General features: G+C 52.6%; 1 protein-coding gene across 8 annotated transcripts; it reads left to right on the top strand.

Moving 5' to 3' along the window:
- On the top strand, positions 1-16,387 carry Ntmt1 (N-terminal Xaa-Pro-Lys N-methyltransferase 1). 8 transcript variants are annotated; one of them, XM_032902841.1, is made up of 4 exons: positions 1-27; positions 12,618-12,757; positions 13,399-13,647; positions 15,725-16,387. In XM_032902841.1, exons 2-4 carry the CDS (start codon positions 12,682-12,684, stop codon positions 15,979-15,981), a joined length of 582 nt encoding a protein of 193 aa, XP_032758732.1. In that variant the 5' UTR covers positions 1-27; positions 12,618-12,681; the 3' UTR covers positions 15,982-16,387. The 8 variants fall into 8 exon arrangements, with proteins under 8 accessions (XP_032758732.1, XP_032758729.1, XP_032758730.1 ...); XM_032902838.1 differs by having other exon boundaries at positions 7-27; positions 12,618-12,821; positions 13,395-13,647; XM_032902839.1 differs by lacking the exon at positions 1-27 and adding an exon at positions 277-431.
- Positions 16,388-16,455: the final 68 nt, after the last annotated feature.

The raw sequence follows: 16,455 nt of genomic DNA, 5'->3' as shown, positions 1-16,455 counted from the left end.
TGCGGAGAGAAGATCTGGAGGTGCCGGGTGAGCAGGCTGTGGGGCGGGGTGATCCGGCCTTGGGGCGGGGTATGCTAGGCTTGGAGAGGTGTGAGCTGGCCCTGGAGAGGGCCGAGTTGGCTGTGGCGAGGGAGGATCTGAACATGGAACCGGATGAGTTGGCTGTGGGACGCGGCGACCGGGCCCTGGGGCGGGGCTATCTCTCTGTGGAGAGGGATGAGCCAGTCTTGGGGCGGGGTGAACTGGCCTTGGGGCGGAGCGAGCTTGAGTCCGGCCCCTACCAGGCTCAGGGAAGTGACGTGTGCGGACAAAGGCAGAGGCCGCGAGGTGTCTGGTCCGGTAGAGTGGTGGCGGCAGCCGTGGGCTACGGTCTTTGCCAGCCTCCTCCTCAACCCGTTCTTGTCTTTCGAGTCCCTGGAGCCACCACCTAGGTGAGTAGCACGAGGCTGGCAGAGGGGACGCGCGGCCAGGGAGGAGGGGGGTGCTCACCCCAACTGCCCGAAGCGGTGAGGCCCTGTCGTCAAGTGACCTGGCTCTGGCCCACGTGCACGTCCCATGGAGGTTCACCGACCAGACCCGGGCAAGGGACTCTGGTGACCACAGATTGGCTTAGGGGAAGCCACGTTGTTGGAGGCTGGCAAGACACATCCTCACTTGCGCCCGTAAATCACTTTCCAGTCCTCTGTTTCCCCTCTGAGATAAGGAAGCAACCACTGCAAGGCTGGTGTGAGGAATCGGCGCCGTGCTTGGCTCACGTCCTCGCAGCTAAGTGCTTGGTTGCACGGGTTGCTATCATGTTTAACTGCCCCCAGCTCTGTCCAACATAGCTACTGTCATGAGCCCTTGAGGCCAAGGTCAGCTTCTCTTCGGGGAGGCTGCGGTCTAGAAAAGTCCGAGCTTTGGGGCTCCACCAATAAGGGCCTAGAACAAGTGATGTCCCAGGCCTTGGCTGAGGTGGGGCAGCTGATGGCAGTAATGGTCACTCAGTGATTGGGGAATTAATGCTTAGGACCCAGGACTAAGCGAGAAGCCTGAATTGTCTCCTTCCTTTTGATCCTTTTTTCCCAAGTGGTGTTTTAAGGCACATTATTTCCTTGAGCTGGTTTTCCTCTGTGTGTGTGCATGTGCCTGTGGTGTGTGAGGTACTTGTGGAATGCTCTGCTGAAGGCCAGAAGTCACATAATCAAAAGGTCAGAGTCTGCAGCTGTGTGGTGGTTCTGGACGTACAGAGAGAGTTTGTGTTAGCATCTTCTGGACTTAAAACATCAGTGCGCTGGTCACGTGACTTCATAGGTGGGTCCCACCCTTACCAGGGTCTATGTAATTTGGAGGTTTTAACACTTTTTTCCTTACTCGATCTTTTTAGTTATGTTTGAGCAGGATGGAGGTGGTGCATGCCTTAATTCCAGCACTCAGGAGGCAGAGGCAGGTGGGTCTCTGGGTTTGAGGCCAGCCTGGTCTACAGAGTGAGTTCTAGGGCAGCAGGCTACACAAAGAAATCCTATCTCAAAAACAAGAAAGGAGAAAAAAAAAGTGTTTTAAGATTTATTTTTAAAGATTTATTTTATGTATATGAGTACACTGTCACTCTCTTAAGACACACCAGAAGAGGGCATCGGACTCCATGACAGATGGTTGTGAGCAACCATGTGGGAATTGAACTCAGGGCCTCTGGAGGAGCAGTCAGTGCTCTAAACCGCTGAGCCATCTCCCCAACCCCCGTGTTTAAGACTTTTTTAAAAGAATATTTTTCTGTCTGAATGTATGTCTATGGGAGCTGTACATACGAGTACGGGGCTCTTGAAGGCCAAAAGAGGGCATCAGATTGCCAGGAACTGCTGTGATTGGTGGTTTTGAGCCACTCCACTAGAATGCTAAGAGCAGCCAGTGCTCTAACAGCTGAGCCATCTCACCGAATGTCTGATCATGGGGAACTCTATGCTCAAGAGAGTATATGCCCTACACAGTGGAGCCTGGGGATTCTCAGGCTCGTTTAATTACTACAGCCCTTCTATGAAGTTCTGAGTGAGTTCCAACCAGCCATAGTCTCATACTGAAGAGGAGGAGGAACAACATTGACGTCTAGGGTCGGCATAATGTGTTTATACACAGTGTAAGGTTCACTCCTGTGTTATTCAAATACTGATTTCTCTGCCCTGGTATCTTGTTTCAATGTGGACATGGCATTGCTTATACCAAGAACTTCCTGTCTTAAGTCTGTGTAAACAGTTTTTACTATTTATTCCCTGCCTTGTCAATCAATGCTGATCACCCAATGGCTGGGCAGAATAGAGATTAGGGCGGAACATCTGCCAATCAGAGGAAGGAGACTGGGAGAGAGGGAGATTCATGTCTTCAGGAGGATGGAGAATTTGGAGCCTTGAGGAAAGGATCTGGAGAGAGATCACATGGGATGGGACTGGGTGGTAGCCAGATTACCATAGAAGGCTAAGGTAGATCATTTAACTGCTCAGCTATTGAGATGCAGATTTAAATAAATCTTGGCTGTCTTTGTGTAGTTATTGGGGCCTAGCATAAGGGAAAGAAATACAGCCTGTTGAAATCCGGTTAGTTTATATTAAGAATTATTTATAGTAGAGTATCTTACTTGTTATTTATTCTTTTATTTTGAGTGATGGTGAGAGCTGTGCACTGCAGCCCAAGTTGTTTCTTCCTTTTGTTTCTTTATTTTTTGATACAATGTTTCATGTAGTCTAGGCTAGCTTCAAAGTCACTTTGTAGCCAAGGATGATTTTGAACTCCTGACCTGCCTGCTTCAGTCTTTGAAGTGCTGGGATTACAGGCATGCACAGTATGTCCAATTTTGAGGACCCTAGGGTTTGAACCCCGGCTTTTGTGTATATTAGACAAACATTGCCAACTGAACTGTTTCAGTTCCTTGAATCAGTGTCTCACTGTGTAGTTCAGGCTAGTCTTGATCTCTTGAGCCTCTGAATGCTAGGAGTCTAGGCATGAAATGCACCATAGCCAGGTAAGGGTCCTGTCTGAGCTTGCACAGCTAGTAAGCAGAGCCACCAATCCAGGCCACCCTACTGTTGAAAGGAAGACAGGAGCCCCATTATAGGTCCACCTGACTTCAAAAGGGAGGACATCTGTTCCTGGAGCTGACCATAAAACCCTCTCTAAGTCATCAGTCTAAGGAGCTAGGCCATAAGTCACCAGCTCCAGGGACAGACCGTAAATTCCAAGAACAAGGCCAATAAATCCCCCGTCCAAGGAACCTGGAGACAACCACAAGAATGGGGAAATCTTGCATCTCAGAATGGGCCATTGGGGCTGGGTGCATATACGGTTTGGGACCTCTCATCCTGTGGTTAAATGTTCCTGATAACACAGTGCAGTCAGTGCACTGACCACCAGGACACAAGCCAATCAGAAACTGACCCAAGTAACATCTCTAGCACCCACCAGGAAAGTTTTAGATTACTTAACCCTAGCCAGAATTCCCCTAGCTCCCTATAAAATGGCCTCCCTCTGTCTGCACGCAGACTTCTTGCTTGCTTGAAATAAAAACACTCTTGCCAATTGCATATGTGAATGGTGGTCTCCATGTGGCGTTTTCAGATTTTTGGTGCATAGGCTGGGAAGTGCCCCTGAGACCCTCATCACATTGAGTGTTTGGTCGCTGGCTAGTAAGTGAGTACTCTGTCTGTGACCCTATATGTCCAGACAGTCTGATTCTGTGAGTGGCTTAAGCTAATTACTAGAGGTCCCAGGTGGTCCAGGCAGGCACACCAGTGGAATCTACATCTCTCTGACCCACTTGAAGGAGACTTGAAGGTCCCACCTGAAAGGGACTTGATTTCACAGGTAGTTGCTGCGACGTAACGGGGCAGCCGGAACCCACTCAAGTTATAGGTCTTCATTGTCAATTTTGGATCTTTTTCACGTGCTGCACCCGTCCATTTCTGTTTGTATTGTCCGTTTGTGTCTCTATTTGTAACTGTCTTGATCCTAGAATTGGGCCAGACCAGTCCACCCCCTTGAGTCTCGTTAGATCACTTCAAGGAGGTCTGTAAATTAGCAGCCAGAGAAGAACTTCATGTAGAAAAGAAAAAGATGTCTGTCTTTTGCAGAAATGACTGGCCACCTTCAGTGTGGGATAGCCTAAAGACGGGAACCTGTGACCTCCCCACCATCTGTAGGGTTAAGGATGTTATCTATGGAAAGCCAGGCCCCCTGGACCAGGTTCCCTGAGAGGCCCTAGTGAAAGAGCCTCCTGCCTGGTTAAAACCCTCCCTCCCTTCCTCCCTCTAGGGCCATGACAGTGGAGAGAAGTGGAGAGGTGCCTAGGCCATCCTGCTCCCCTCAGGAGATGTTGAAGAGGAAGTTATCCCTCTGGCCCCCTGTTACCAGCCATCAGGAAATAAATCTGGGGGAGGGGACAGCAGGAGGGGAAACAGGGGTGGGGGTGGTGGAGCCTTGGCAAGGAGAGCCGGTAGGGAAATGGAACGTACACCAAGTACAAATGACAGGTAGGGAGAGATTAAAGGTCTGACCCCAGACGGAAATGAGGGTTGTCCGAGCCACCACAAGGTGGTCCACAAATTTGCCCAAAGTGATCCAGGTTTGACAGGAACGGGATGAGTCACCAGGGGCCTTCCCGAAATGGTTGCTAAAATCTTACTGAGCTTACACTCCCTTCGACCCAGAACCCACAGAGGACCAGTCAGTGGTAAATGTGGCCTTCGTCAACCAGACAACACCAGACATGCATTGTAAGTTGCAGAGGCAGGACAGTTTCGGAAGAAAGGTGTATAACATTAGAGGGACTCCGGAGATAAACCGGCAAAGGGATTGGCCAAGATCCTCTTGGCGGCATCTGCAGGGCCTAATGAGAAAGACAAGTAAAGAAGGTGGCATTTGGAAATACAAATAAAAGAGGAGGGAGGATGAGGTCAGGGTTACAGAGAGATCCTGTGCTCATTGTAAGTACCTTCTTGGGACATTGGGACATTGGGAACGTGAATGCCTTGTGTAGAAACCCCCCACGGAGGCTAAGGTGCTGGAGTTAGAGGAAATGAGAGATTAGGGAGATGGGGCTCGGCGCCCCTCCCTGAGCCTCAGGTAACCCTAAAGTGGAAGGGAAGCCCATTAAGTGTCTGTTGGACATGGACACAATACTCCATCCTAAAACAACCTCTGGGACTATTATCTTTAAGACAGGCCTGGGGATGGAGATGGACCAATATTCGTGGACTACTGCCCAAGATTGGTAGATTTGGGAAATGAACAGGTATCACACTCTCTCAGTCATCCCCAAGTACCCATACCCCTTTGCTGGTAAGAGTCTTATTGACTAAAATGGGAGCCCATATCCACTTCATTCCAACCTGGGACGGGAAGGAAAAGCCACACACATCCTCGCCATGGCCTTGGTAGATGGGCACAGATTATTCACAGACACACCCCGCCCCCAGCTCTGGGGAAAGGAGGGTAACAGGGGAGCCTGCTGCAGTGTTGGATTCAAGAGATCCCAGAAGCCTGCGCAGAAACGGGGCATCTGGACTGGCCAAGCACTGACCACTTTGCGGGTAACAGCTGAGGGCTAATGCAATGCCAGCCTGAATCCATTAATGCCCAGGGAAGCCAAGCTGGGCATCACCCCACCCCCCACCTCCCACACACATCGGGCACTTAAGGGACTTAGGTATCCTTGTTCCTTGCCACGTAGCCTGGACTACAAACTCAAGATGAGGGGAAGAGGGCCGTCATGTGCAAGAAAAGAGACTATTCTAGGGATCTTGACCCACCGATCTCCCGGGAGTAAGGAGTTCCTGGGGTCGGCTGGAATCCTGGGTTTGCTGAGCTGGCTGCCCTCTGTATGAGGTACCCTGTGGAGGAGGCTCCATTGCAATGGACTGAGCACATGGAGGAGACACCTACGAGATGATCCTACACAGGCCTTGCTAGATGTCACCAAGTCGGAAGAAGAGAAAGGATTAGCAAGAGGGGTCTTTAACTAGTCTCTCGGGGCCTGGAGAAGACCAGTGGCATATTTGTCAAAACAACTGGACCCAGTGGTGACTGGATGACCCCTGTGCCTTCAGATAATAGCGGCTATAGCCTAGCTGGTCAAAGACTCAGACAAGCTAACTCTGGTCCAGACCCTTGAGGTGACTAGCCATTGGAAGGGTCCTTGACAGGTGGCTGGCCAGTGTGCCAGGTTAGCCCATTACCAGGCTCTGTTCCTGAGCTCTCCCCGAGTCAAGTTCATCACCAGCAGCACCCTTAACCTGGCAACCCTGCTCTCTGGCCTGGGCCTAGACGGTCCCTTACGTGACTGCTCAGATTCTGAGCCACGTACAAGGGACAGACTGGACCTTAAGGCCCTACAGCTAGGCCAAGGGAAAAGACTCAGTCTCTACACAGATAGCCTGTTTGTAACTGCGCATGTCCGTGGGGGCCATCTACAAGGAAAGAAGGCTTCTCACCTCAGAAGGAAAAACTGTCAAAAACAGCCGGAGATCCTGAACCTTCTGCAAGCAGCATGGCTGCCCGAGGAAGTGGCCGTCGTGCACTGCCCTGGACACCAAAAGGGAGACAGAGCCATCCCTAGAGGCAACTGGCCAGGAGGCAGCACTCCAGGTCACCACTACCCTAATGGCCTGGATGCCCTGGACGGTGACATCCACATTGCCTGAGGTCCCAGCTTACATCTCTAAGGAGTTAAGAGGCTCCAGACGGGCCCAGCAGCGTACAAGGAAGAGGGGTGGTATAGGACCCCCACGATGGAAGGCTTAGCTCCCCCTCAGACTTGGCGAGACAGAGAATCAGGCAGACACGGCAGAGCACCTACCTAGGGAAGGAAAGCTTGAAGACCTACTCCGAAGAGTGCACCTTAGAGTCTTTGACTTAAGGCCAGAAACAGGGGAAGCCATGGCCTGGTGCTCGACCTGCCGCACAGTCAACGCCAAGCAGGGAGAAGACCTCCAGGTTGGAGACAAGAGAGAGGAACTCGACCTGAGATTGACTTTACAGAAGTCAAGCTTAAGGTAGACGGGTACAGGCACTTGCTAGTGTTGGTAGAGAGATACCTTCGCAGGGTGCACAGAGGCCCACCCCACCAAACGTGAGACCACGGCGGTGGTGACCAAGAAGTAATTAGACATCATCCTGAGGTATGGCCTCCCTGCCCTGCAGTCAGACAATGGATCTGGCTGCTTACCTCTCGGGTAACCCAAGAGTTAGTCAAGGCTGTGGGGACAAATTGGAAACTCCATTGTGAGTACCATCCCCAAAGTTCAGGTCAAGTAGACAGAATGAATTGAACCTTAAAGGAGGCCTTCACTAAATTAACCCTCAACTGGCGGTGACTGGATGTCTCTCCTTCCACTCACTCTTTTTAGGATTCGGAATTCCCCTGTTCTCTAGGATTAACCCCTTTTGAAGCTGTGCGCACTAGGACCCCATCTCTGCTGCCCGATATAGAAGCAGAAGTCGTTGATGAATTTGATGAAAAGTTTCTTTCCTCCCTACAAGCCTCATTCCAGGTACAATAATCATCAAAAGGCACCAAAAGGAGACATCGGAGCCTGGCTGGAAGGGACCATAGACTGTAATCCTGACCACACCAAGAACAGTCAAGGTCGACAAGGTCCCGGCTTGGATACACCATTCCCATGTAAAACCTGTTGACCCACAGGCAGGCCCAGGCCACTACACGTCCGAGGCCAGCACTGGACTATGGCGAGCTGCCACCCACCCACTAGACCCACTTAAGCTAAGAATTCAAAAACCCGCCTCACATGCGCCCTGCTGCTCACCCTAAACGATGGCACGCCTCAACTGGTCTCCAGAGGGTTCCATCTTCACACTGCTCTGCTTGGAGATCAGACTTCAGCAGACAAACCTTTAACAAGCTGTTACCGCCAAATGGATACTTCCAGGCCCCGAGAGAACCCCAGGAGACTTAGAGGTGCAGACTTTGACATTGACTGGTTCCGCAATACCACCTTTCCCATGTTTAACCTAGGCCTTTGCGCCCTGGCCGGATATGTATGGAAAGATCCGGGTTCAAGCTGTTTGTCATATCAGGAACTGCAGAGCGCTAGGCCAACTTGTGGGCAGGACTGCCAAGAACAGCAACTTGCAGCCATCCAGCTCTGTGGGACTTGCCGAGGTATGGAAAGCTGCTTTTGCCGTATACGGGGCTGTGAGACCAACGCCCCATGGGTCCCTAATAATCGGGGTCTTATCCAGGTAGGCAGGACAGTGAACCTGACACCCAGGGGATTGGTGGGCTTGACGTAGGGGAGGAGGAGCCCCATCTCCATCTCGATAACGGAAAAGGGACAAAAGCAGAGGCTGGGAGGCTGGGAAGGTTTGGGGCTTCATGGTATATCATGGACACGATAGAGGACTCCTCTTTCAATTCAAACAGTCTCTCATCTGGAACCTGCCTGTAGCTGTAGAACCAGCAGTACTGGCAATGCCAACACATGGTAAAAACCACAACGTCAGCCTCGGTTTCAGATCCCTCCTCTCACACCCGCTCACCCCCATCGTCACGCCCCTCCCCAGGGCCCTCACACATCTGTCCTGCTTAGACTGCTGACTTTACCTTTGTTAACTCCACTATAACCTCAAGTGGGAAGACTAGCTTCCCTCACCTTAAACATCTCTGCAGTCACCCCCATACCATGGAGGCCAGCGACATACCTGGTGCGCCCCAGTGGAACTTGGTTTACATGCACCTCAGGCTTAACCCCTTGACTCCATCCATTCCCGTGCTCTCAAGTTCTCTCACCTTCCTATATGGAGACAGCTCTGGATCCTAAGGGGAGAAGAGATTCAGGGCTCAGCAGTCCTCACAATGCAAGTGGGGTCCGGCATAGCTGCAGGAATCGTGACTGGTGCCACAGCCCTAGTCAAGGCAGATCAATACTTCCGGTCCTAAACAACCTTATAGGCTCAGATCTTCTCAACTACAAAAGCCCATCCATCACTTAGAGCAGTCGTTGGTCTCGTTAGCTGAAGTGGTACCACAAAACAAGGGGGTTCGACTTACGTCACCTGGAACAGGGAGGGCTCTGCCAGGCCCTGGGTCAGCAACGTTGCTTCTACACCAGCCACTCAGCCAGTGTCAGAAACAGCCTGGCCATGGTCCACCGGAGGTTAGAGGAGAGCGCTAAACTCGGAGCACAGAATCAAAACTGGCATGAATCATTGTTTCCTGGTCCCGCGGCCGACGACACTAACACCGCTCGGCACTGGTGGGACCAGCACTGGTGCTGTGTAGCCGAGGTTGGTCTGCGACTCATGGTAAACCAGACTGGCCTGGAGCAGAACAGTTCTGCTTCTGTCTCCTGAGTCCCTCCACCATCACGCCTGACCTATTTTTGTTTTTGAAGAGAGTGTTTCTCTGTGCAGACCAGGCTGGCCTCGAACCCAGGTATTCGTCTGTCTCAGCCTTTGGAGTGCTGGGACACCATACCCAGCACCCGACATACCTTTTAGCTTATATTAAAACCTGTCATGGTTCTGGTCAGCCTCCCTCTGTGTCTCCATCTCCCCCTCTCTCCCCTTCGCCCCTCCCCCCTTTCTGCTCTTTACACAGGGCCAACTGCTGTCCACACAGATTCCTAACAGGCTCTGTCCCCCATGCTGCCACAGAGGGGCCACAACGTAATGCAGGTTTTGTCCACTTAGCCTCCAGTTGCTCTCAGGCTCTAACAGGATGTCACAGGTTGTGGTGCCATACAGGCTTGCCGCAGATAGTGTAGACATTTTCTTCTCCTGGGAACAGAGACTTAGCGAGGCCCGGGTGGAGCGTGACGTAATTAGATGATTTCCAGGGATGTACAGGTGACAGTTTGCCATGAGCACGAGGCCTGTCTGCCCGTGAGCTAGCCTAGCACACCCAGCCACACTGCCCTGACCCTTCCTGTCCATGATCGTGCAGTTTCATGTAGTAGGGAAAACCTTGTTCTCGCTTTATTTTGTTTTACGAGACAGGGTTTCTCTTTGTAGCCCTGGCTAACCTGAAATTCCTTATGTAGACCAGGCTAGCCTCAAACTCAACAGAGATCAACCTGCCTCTGCCTCCCTATTGCTGGAATTAAAGATGTGTGTCTCTGCCCAGGGAGGATGTCTCTCTTGAATTCCCTAATTCTCAGGAGCCTTCAGGCCACGCAGTGGGCACTAGAGGGCCATGTTGGGACAGGGCCTCAGGAAGCATGTGTCTTCTTCCCGAGTTGGCTGTAAGAGCAAATCAACCCAGGACTTGCATTCCCCAGTCTGGATGTGTTCATCCCCTGCTCCAGCCCCACCCCTCCCCCATAGCTGCTTCCTAGTAGCTAGTAGGGTTCTTGTAAATTAGATTTTTTCAAGAGACTTTGTGGCATTTAAATGAATTATGCCACAGGCTTTTAGTAAAACAACAGATATTGTTGGTAATAGTAGTGTTGTCTGGTTTGAGGGGTCTAGGAGCCTCCAAAAGTGAGAAATGGCTGCCCCCGCGCATGCTCCCTCGCTCAGTCATTCTACCGCCAACTAGCAAGCCCAGCTGAATTCCAGCACCGCAGAAGACGCTCGGAGGAGCGGGCAAACTGGGAGGCAGCAGAGAGGCGGAGTGTGCTCCCTTCTGTGGGTGTCTCCCATTTCCCCTCTCACCTGGTAAGGGCCAGATCGTGTGCTGCAGGCCCGTGTGCTGCATGGGCCATGAGGAAATAACTGAAGTCGTTGTTTTCACGTTGGAGGAGGCTTTGAACATCAGTCTGAACATTTTCTTAGGACTTAGGGACAGCGAGGAAGGCTGGCTGCTGGGCACCAGTGCGAGCGGGGCCAGCACAGAGCTCGTGTGTGTGGAAGAGGCCTGAATATTGTCCTAGCTGCTGGTGGTTGTGACAGAGTTGCTGTGGTGCCTAGAGAGGCTCCTGACAGCCCTCTTGTCCCAGGTCATTCTCAGTCCCCAATCAAGTACATGGTGATGGCTCATGTGCCATGTCTCTGGTTCTCAAGCCACAGTACCGCTCCGCTGGTAGAGGAGATGTTCTTGGGGGACCTGCCGGTCTGCACATTGCTCTGTGGGCCAGGGCATCGGTTCTCAGTGCCGTTGTCTTCCCTGGGCCAGTGCTGCTGCTGCTGCTGGCAGGGCATTGTGGTAAAGGAGGGTGCCATTTAGAACCAGGGCCCTCAATCTGTTGCTCCAAGGGCCTCTTGGGGTGCAGTACAGCCATGTAAGACGTCTTCTTCTGACACCAAGCCCTTGTCCCAAAGAGTGTGGTTGTGGTGCGGTGGGGGCTGGTGACAGATAAGGCCACTGTGCTCTTGTGTTCCCTCCCCCTTCCAGTCACAGAAGTACTGGGCAGGGACCTCCCAGCAGCCCACGGGGCCCCTTTCTGGTGTGAGCCTCTTTATTGCTCTCTTCTCTGGCTTTGCTCTTTTGCTCCCAGAGTCCCACGCTGACTGTTAGTGTCGAGCTGTGTGACTTAGGTGCTCGGTGACACCGCCTGTCATAGTGGTATCCAAGTAGGTGGGGTGAGACCTGAAGCCCCAAGGCTGGCCATGTTCCTGCAGCATCCTAGCTTTCTCACTGGCTCTCCAAGCAGACACACGGTTGCCTCCTAAGGGCCTTCCTTTGTCATTAGCCTGGCAGACATGACGCCGAGGGCCGTCGTGGTGTGAAGTGTGAATGGCAGGGTCCTGCCCTGTGAAGCCAGTGTTTTAGTGGAAAAGCCGCCTGTGTGTGTGGGGAGAGCAGTGCATGGACCCTTTGACCTGGGCAGGGCTTTTAGTTTCTATGTCCCCCGGGTCTCTCTTCTGTACAGTGGGTAATGGTGGCAGGGGAAGGCCGGGTGCTGGACAGTGGCTGAGCAGTGACCGACACTTGTCCAGTGTCTTTCAGCACAGCCACCGCTGTATCCGCTTCCCCCTGACACCCTCAGGTTAGTCCTGGGTGTTTCCTCGTGAATTGGACACTTAATTAGTTTTCAGTGACTATCAGCTTCGTGAGCTCCTCAGCCAGCAGGGGCCAGCAGGAGCCAGCAGGGGCCAGCAGGAGCCAGCAGGGGCCAGCAGGGGCCAGCAGGGGCCAGCAGGGGCCCGCAGGCCTTTATGAAAACCGTGTAAGGACGGAGGGGCCCTTGTTTTCTGCTGTGTTTAGCAGCTTTCTGCTTCCCTGTCTCCTGCTGGACTGTGAACACCGATCCTCGCACTAGCTGGGACACAGGGGAGCCAGCACCTCCCACAGCTGTGATCCTGCATCTTCCACGACACATGGTGTGGAAGCTGGCGTGGGTGCTGCCAGCCTAGTTCTTCCTGTTGGGGTCCTGTTTGTGCCTAGCTCCTGCCTATCGCCACAGTCTGGTGCCTGGCAGAGAACGTGCTCTGGAATGAAGGGCTGGCCCTCCCTGACCTGTTCGCTTGCCACTGAGGGAGTAGAAAGGGAAGGAAGTTGCTCAGGCCTCCTGGGGTGTCCATAGCAGAAGTCAGGGAACCGTGCTCTGTGGCCTTTGCCTGTCCTGAGGTCAAGAGAGTCACATGGATGTCCGGGGTGTTGGGCTGCCTCGGCGACTGGATGTCGCATTACGGCCTGTACACTAGGGGCTTCCTACCATTCAGTGCCCCGTTGACCCTGCCTCTTCTGTGTTCAGGGGAGCAGAGCAGTGGCTGGTAACTGTGCAGCTGGTGACGTCATGACAAGCGAGGTGATCGAAGATGAGAAACAGTTTTATTCGAAGGCCAAGACCTACTGGAAGCAGATTCCGCCCACGGTGGACGGCATGCTCGGGGGGTATGGCCACATCTCCAACATCGACCTCAACAGCTCCCGGAAGTTTCTGCAGAGGTTTTTAAGGGTAGGCAGGTCTGATGTCCTCTCCAGGAGAGGCTGTGGCTCTGGCGGGGCAGTGTGGGGAGCCACTTCCACATACCACACTGCAGGTTCTCTGCTCATCTTGTTGGTGGCTGCCACCAAGGCCCTGAAGATCTGGGTGGTGATTGGGTGGGACTTGTGGACCGTGAGTTTTGTCTCAGGGCCACAAGTCAGAAGCTGGCCACGCACTAGGGACTTAGTAGTCTGGGAACAGTCACTGCTGGGCCTGAGTGTGGGGGCTGTGGGTGGTGACCGTCCTCCCTTCTCAGCTCTGTGCAGCCCAGGGGTGAGCCTTGGAGGAGGCCCTTACCCTCTCTCCACACCCCCACGGGCCATCCCTAACTCTGTCACCCTATGGGCTCCTGGGAGCTCTGGCGTGAGAGCAGATTGTGCACCTGTTTTTTCTAGCTGTCACCTTGAAAGTGACCTGAGAAAGACTTCCGCTTGCCCTTCTGTGACAAACCAGTGCAGGTGCCTGACTCGGCTTCCTGGGACTCAGAGGAAGGGCCCTGCGGTTGTGGTATCTTGTGGGTCATATGTCGTCCCTGTGTTTTAGGAAGGCCCAAACAAGACGGGGACTTCCTGTGCCCTGGACTGTGGTGCTGGCATTGGAAGGATCACCAAGCGCCTGCTCCTGCCGCTCTTCAGGGTGGTTGACATGGTCGACGTGACGGAAGACTTTCTGGCCAAAGCCAAGACCTACCTGGGGGAAGAGGGCAAGAGGGTGAGGAACTACTTCTGCTGTGGGCTGCAGGACTTCAGCCCTGAGCCCAGCTCCTATGACGTGATCTGGATCCAGTGGGTGATAGGTAAGGGTCCCATTGCTCTTCCTGGATCTGCTCTTGCAGTGAGCTGGCCAGCTGAGATTCAGCTCCCTCCCACTTCCCAGGACCATGAGGAGATACCTGAAGCCAGCCAAGCAGCAGCCGGTACAACTGACCCCTTGTCAACTTGACACACAAACACATCACTATTAAGCCTCAACCCTTACTGTCTTATTCATCCCTAAGATCTAAATAACTTTAAAAGTCCCACAGTCTTTACATATTCTTACATATTGAAGTTTCCATCCCTTTAAAATAATGTCTTTCGAAATTCAATCTTCTTGCAGTTCAAAGACTCTTAACTGTGGGCTCCACTAAAATACTCTCTGACTTCAAGAGGGAAAATGTCAGGACACAGTCACAATCAAAAGCAAAATCTAACTGTCCAATGTCTGGGATCCACTCACTATCTTCTGGGCTCCTGCAAAGGGCTGGCGTCACTTCTCCAGCTCTGCCCTCTGTAGCACTCTAAGTTCAGGTTGATCCACTCCACTGCTGCCATTGTTCTTGGTGATCATCCCATGGTTCTGGCATCTCCATACACTGGGGTCTTCCACTGCAACTAGGCTTCACTAACAGCCACTCATAGGCTCTCTTCATGGGGCCAAGCCTCAAATCCTTTGTATGACCTCTTCAGTCCTGGGCCATCAACTACACCTGAGGCTGTACCTTCACCAATGACCTTCCATGGCCTCTCACAGTGCCAAGCCTCAGTTGCTCTTTATGCCTTCAAAACCAGTACCACCCGGGTGACTCTTACACATTACCAAATCCAGCCACAGCATGAGGTACAACCTTGGCTATCTCTGGAACACAGCCTCTTTGTGCTCTCAGAAAATACTTGCCAGAAGAGTTTCCCTCAGTAATGCTGGTCTCTTAATCACCACTAATTTCTCAGCTCCAGCTGACCAGCATCAATCGTCCAGTGACGCAAAGGTTTCGCTTTAGTAGTTCTGGTATCTTGTTAATCACAGCTGATTCTTCAGCCCCAGCTAACCAAAACCACAGAATCTTCACAATCAACACAGCATCATTCCTGATAAGAGTCTTTAATCTTCCCTCTGAAATTTCACAAGCCAGGCCTCCATCTTCTGCACTGTTCTCAACATTATCTTCCAAGCTTCTACAGAACATCCCACAGAGCTCTGAACACCCAGTGGCTCTTCTAGCCCAAAGTTCCAAAGTCCTTCCACAGTCCTCCCAAAAACATGGTCAGGTTGTCACAGAAATACCCCCACTTGGGGTTGGGGATTTAGCTCAGTGGTAGAGCGCTTGCCTAGGAAGCGCAAGGCCCTGGGTTCGGTCCCCAGCTCCGAAAAAAAAAAAAAAAAAAAAAAAAATACCCCATTCTGGTACCAATTTGTCTTAGTCAGGGTTTGTATTCCTGCACAAAACATGACCAAGAAGCAAATTGGGGAGAAAAGGGTTTATTCAGCTTATACTTCCATAGAGGCCATAGAGGGGTGCTGGTTACTGATGGCTTGCTCGGCTTGCTCTCTAATAGATCCCAAGACTACCAAGCACAGGAACAGCACCACCCACAATGGCCCTCCCAGCTTGATCACTAATTGAGAAAATGCCTCACAGCTGGATCTCTCTCATGGAGGCATTTCCTCAAAGGAGCCTCCTTTCTCTGTGATAACTCCAGCTTGTGTCAAGTTGACACACAAAAACCAGCCAGTACAAGGGGATGCCTGAGTGACCTAACAATTCATCCAGAATGCTATACACAGGGCTGCTGACCTTGTAGCACGAGCCTCCTCATGAGGGGCTGCATAATCCTGCTGTGAAGACTCTGAGCTTGGCCCTTTGGTTCGGGGGCTTTCCTCTCCACCCTCCAATCCAGGCCCAGGAAGGGTGTGTGGTAAGATGGGCAAGTGTCAGGCAGGGATGGAGGGCACCCAGTCAGGTTAAATCCCAGCTTCTAACTCTGTGCTTTTGTGTGGGTGATGTCTGAACTCTGGTCTCCTTTGACATGAGCTGGAGAGCTGGAGAGACAACAGCTTGCTGGGCTTGTGCTAAGGGCACACTTACGGCACGCTCACACCTCTGATCTCCCTAGGCCACCTGACGGATCAGCACCTGGCTGAGTTTCTGCGCCGCTGCAGGCGGGGCCTGCGCCCCAATGGCATCATTGTCATCAAAGACAACATGGCCCAGGAGGGTGTGATCCTGGACGATGTGGACAGCAGTGTGTGCCGTGACCTCGAGGTGGTCCGCCGGATCATCCGCAGTGCAGGCCTCAGCCTCCTGGCTGAGGAGCGCCAGGAGAACCTGCCAGATGAGATCTATCACGTCTACAGCTTCGCCCTGAGATGAAGCCAGGGCCAGCAGCTGGCAGGCCAAGAGACACCTGCCACCCACCAATGACTCCAGTGGGAAGGGACAAGCCCCAGGGGAGGTGTGCCCTGGATTGGGGCAGTGCAGCCCTGTCACTCCAAAGCACCCTGGCGACTCCCTGCAGGGCCTATGGGAAGCTGAGTTGTCCCCACTGGACCAGCCGCCTAAGGGGAAAGACTTCACTTGGTTGCCTAGGACCTGAAGTGTGTGGACTGCTGTGTTTCAGGACAGCCAGGCAAGCCACACATGGTACCCGCCAAAAGGTACCACTTACGGGAATGGTCACAGCCCCAAATCCTCTTTGGTGATGGGTCATAGCAGCCTGTAGCTCCTCCCGGACAGGCATGTGCAGCCAATAAAAGGGTGAGCCTTGTTCTCAAATGCCCCAGGCAGTCTGTGTGTGGATGGACGTCAGTCACTCGAACGTGTCAGATTGTCATACACAGACACAGA

Source organism: Rattus rattus, chromosome 5, assembly GCF_011064425.1.
Source record: "Rattus rattus isolate New Zealand chromosome 5, Rrattus_CSIRO_v1, whole genome shotgun sequence".
NCBI classification, from domain to species: domain Eukaryota; kingdom Metazoa; phylum Chordata; class Mammalia; order Rodentia; family Muridae; genus Rattus; species Rattus rattus.
The sequence above is the reverse complement of the archived record's forward strand: the minus strand, read 5'-3'. Positions and strand labels throughout refer to the sequence as shown.

Bases quoted from the DNA above. Each gene is read 5' to 3' on its own strand.
- Ntmt1 (XM_032902836.1), top strand. From the start codon at position 8,018: ATGTATGGAAAGATCCGGGTTCAAGCTGTTTGTCATATCAGGAACTGC. The intron at 12,822-13,394 runs GTAGGCAGGTCT...CCTGTGTTTTAG, and splicing joins TTCTGCAGAGGTTTTTAAGG to GAAGGCCCAAACAAGACGGG. The intron at 13,648-15,724 runs GTAAGGGTCCCA...TGATCTCCCTAG, and splicing joins CTGGATCCAGTGGGTGATAG to GCCACCTGACGGATCAGCAC.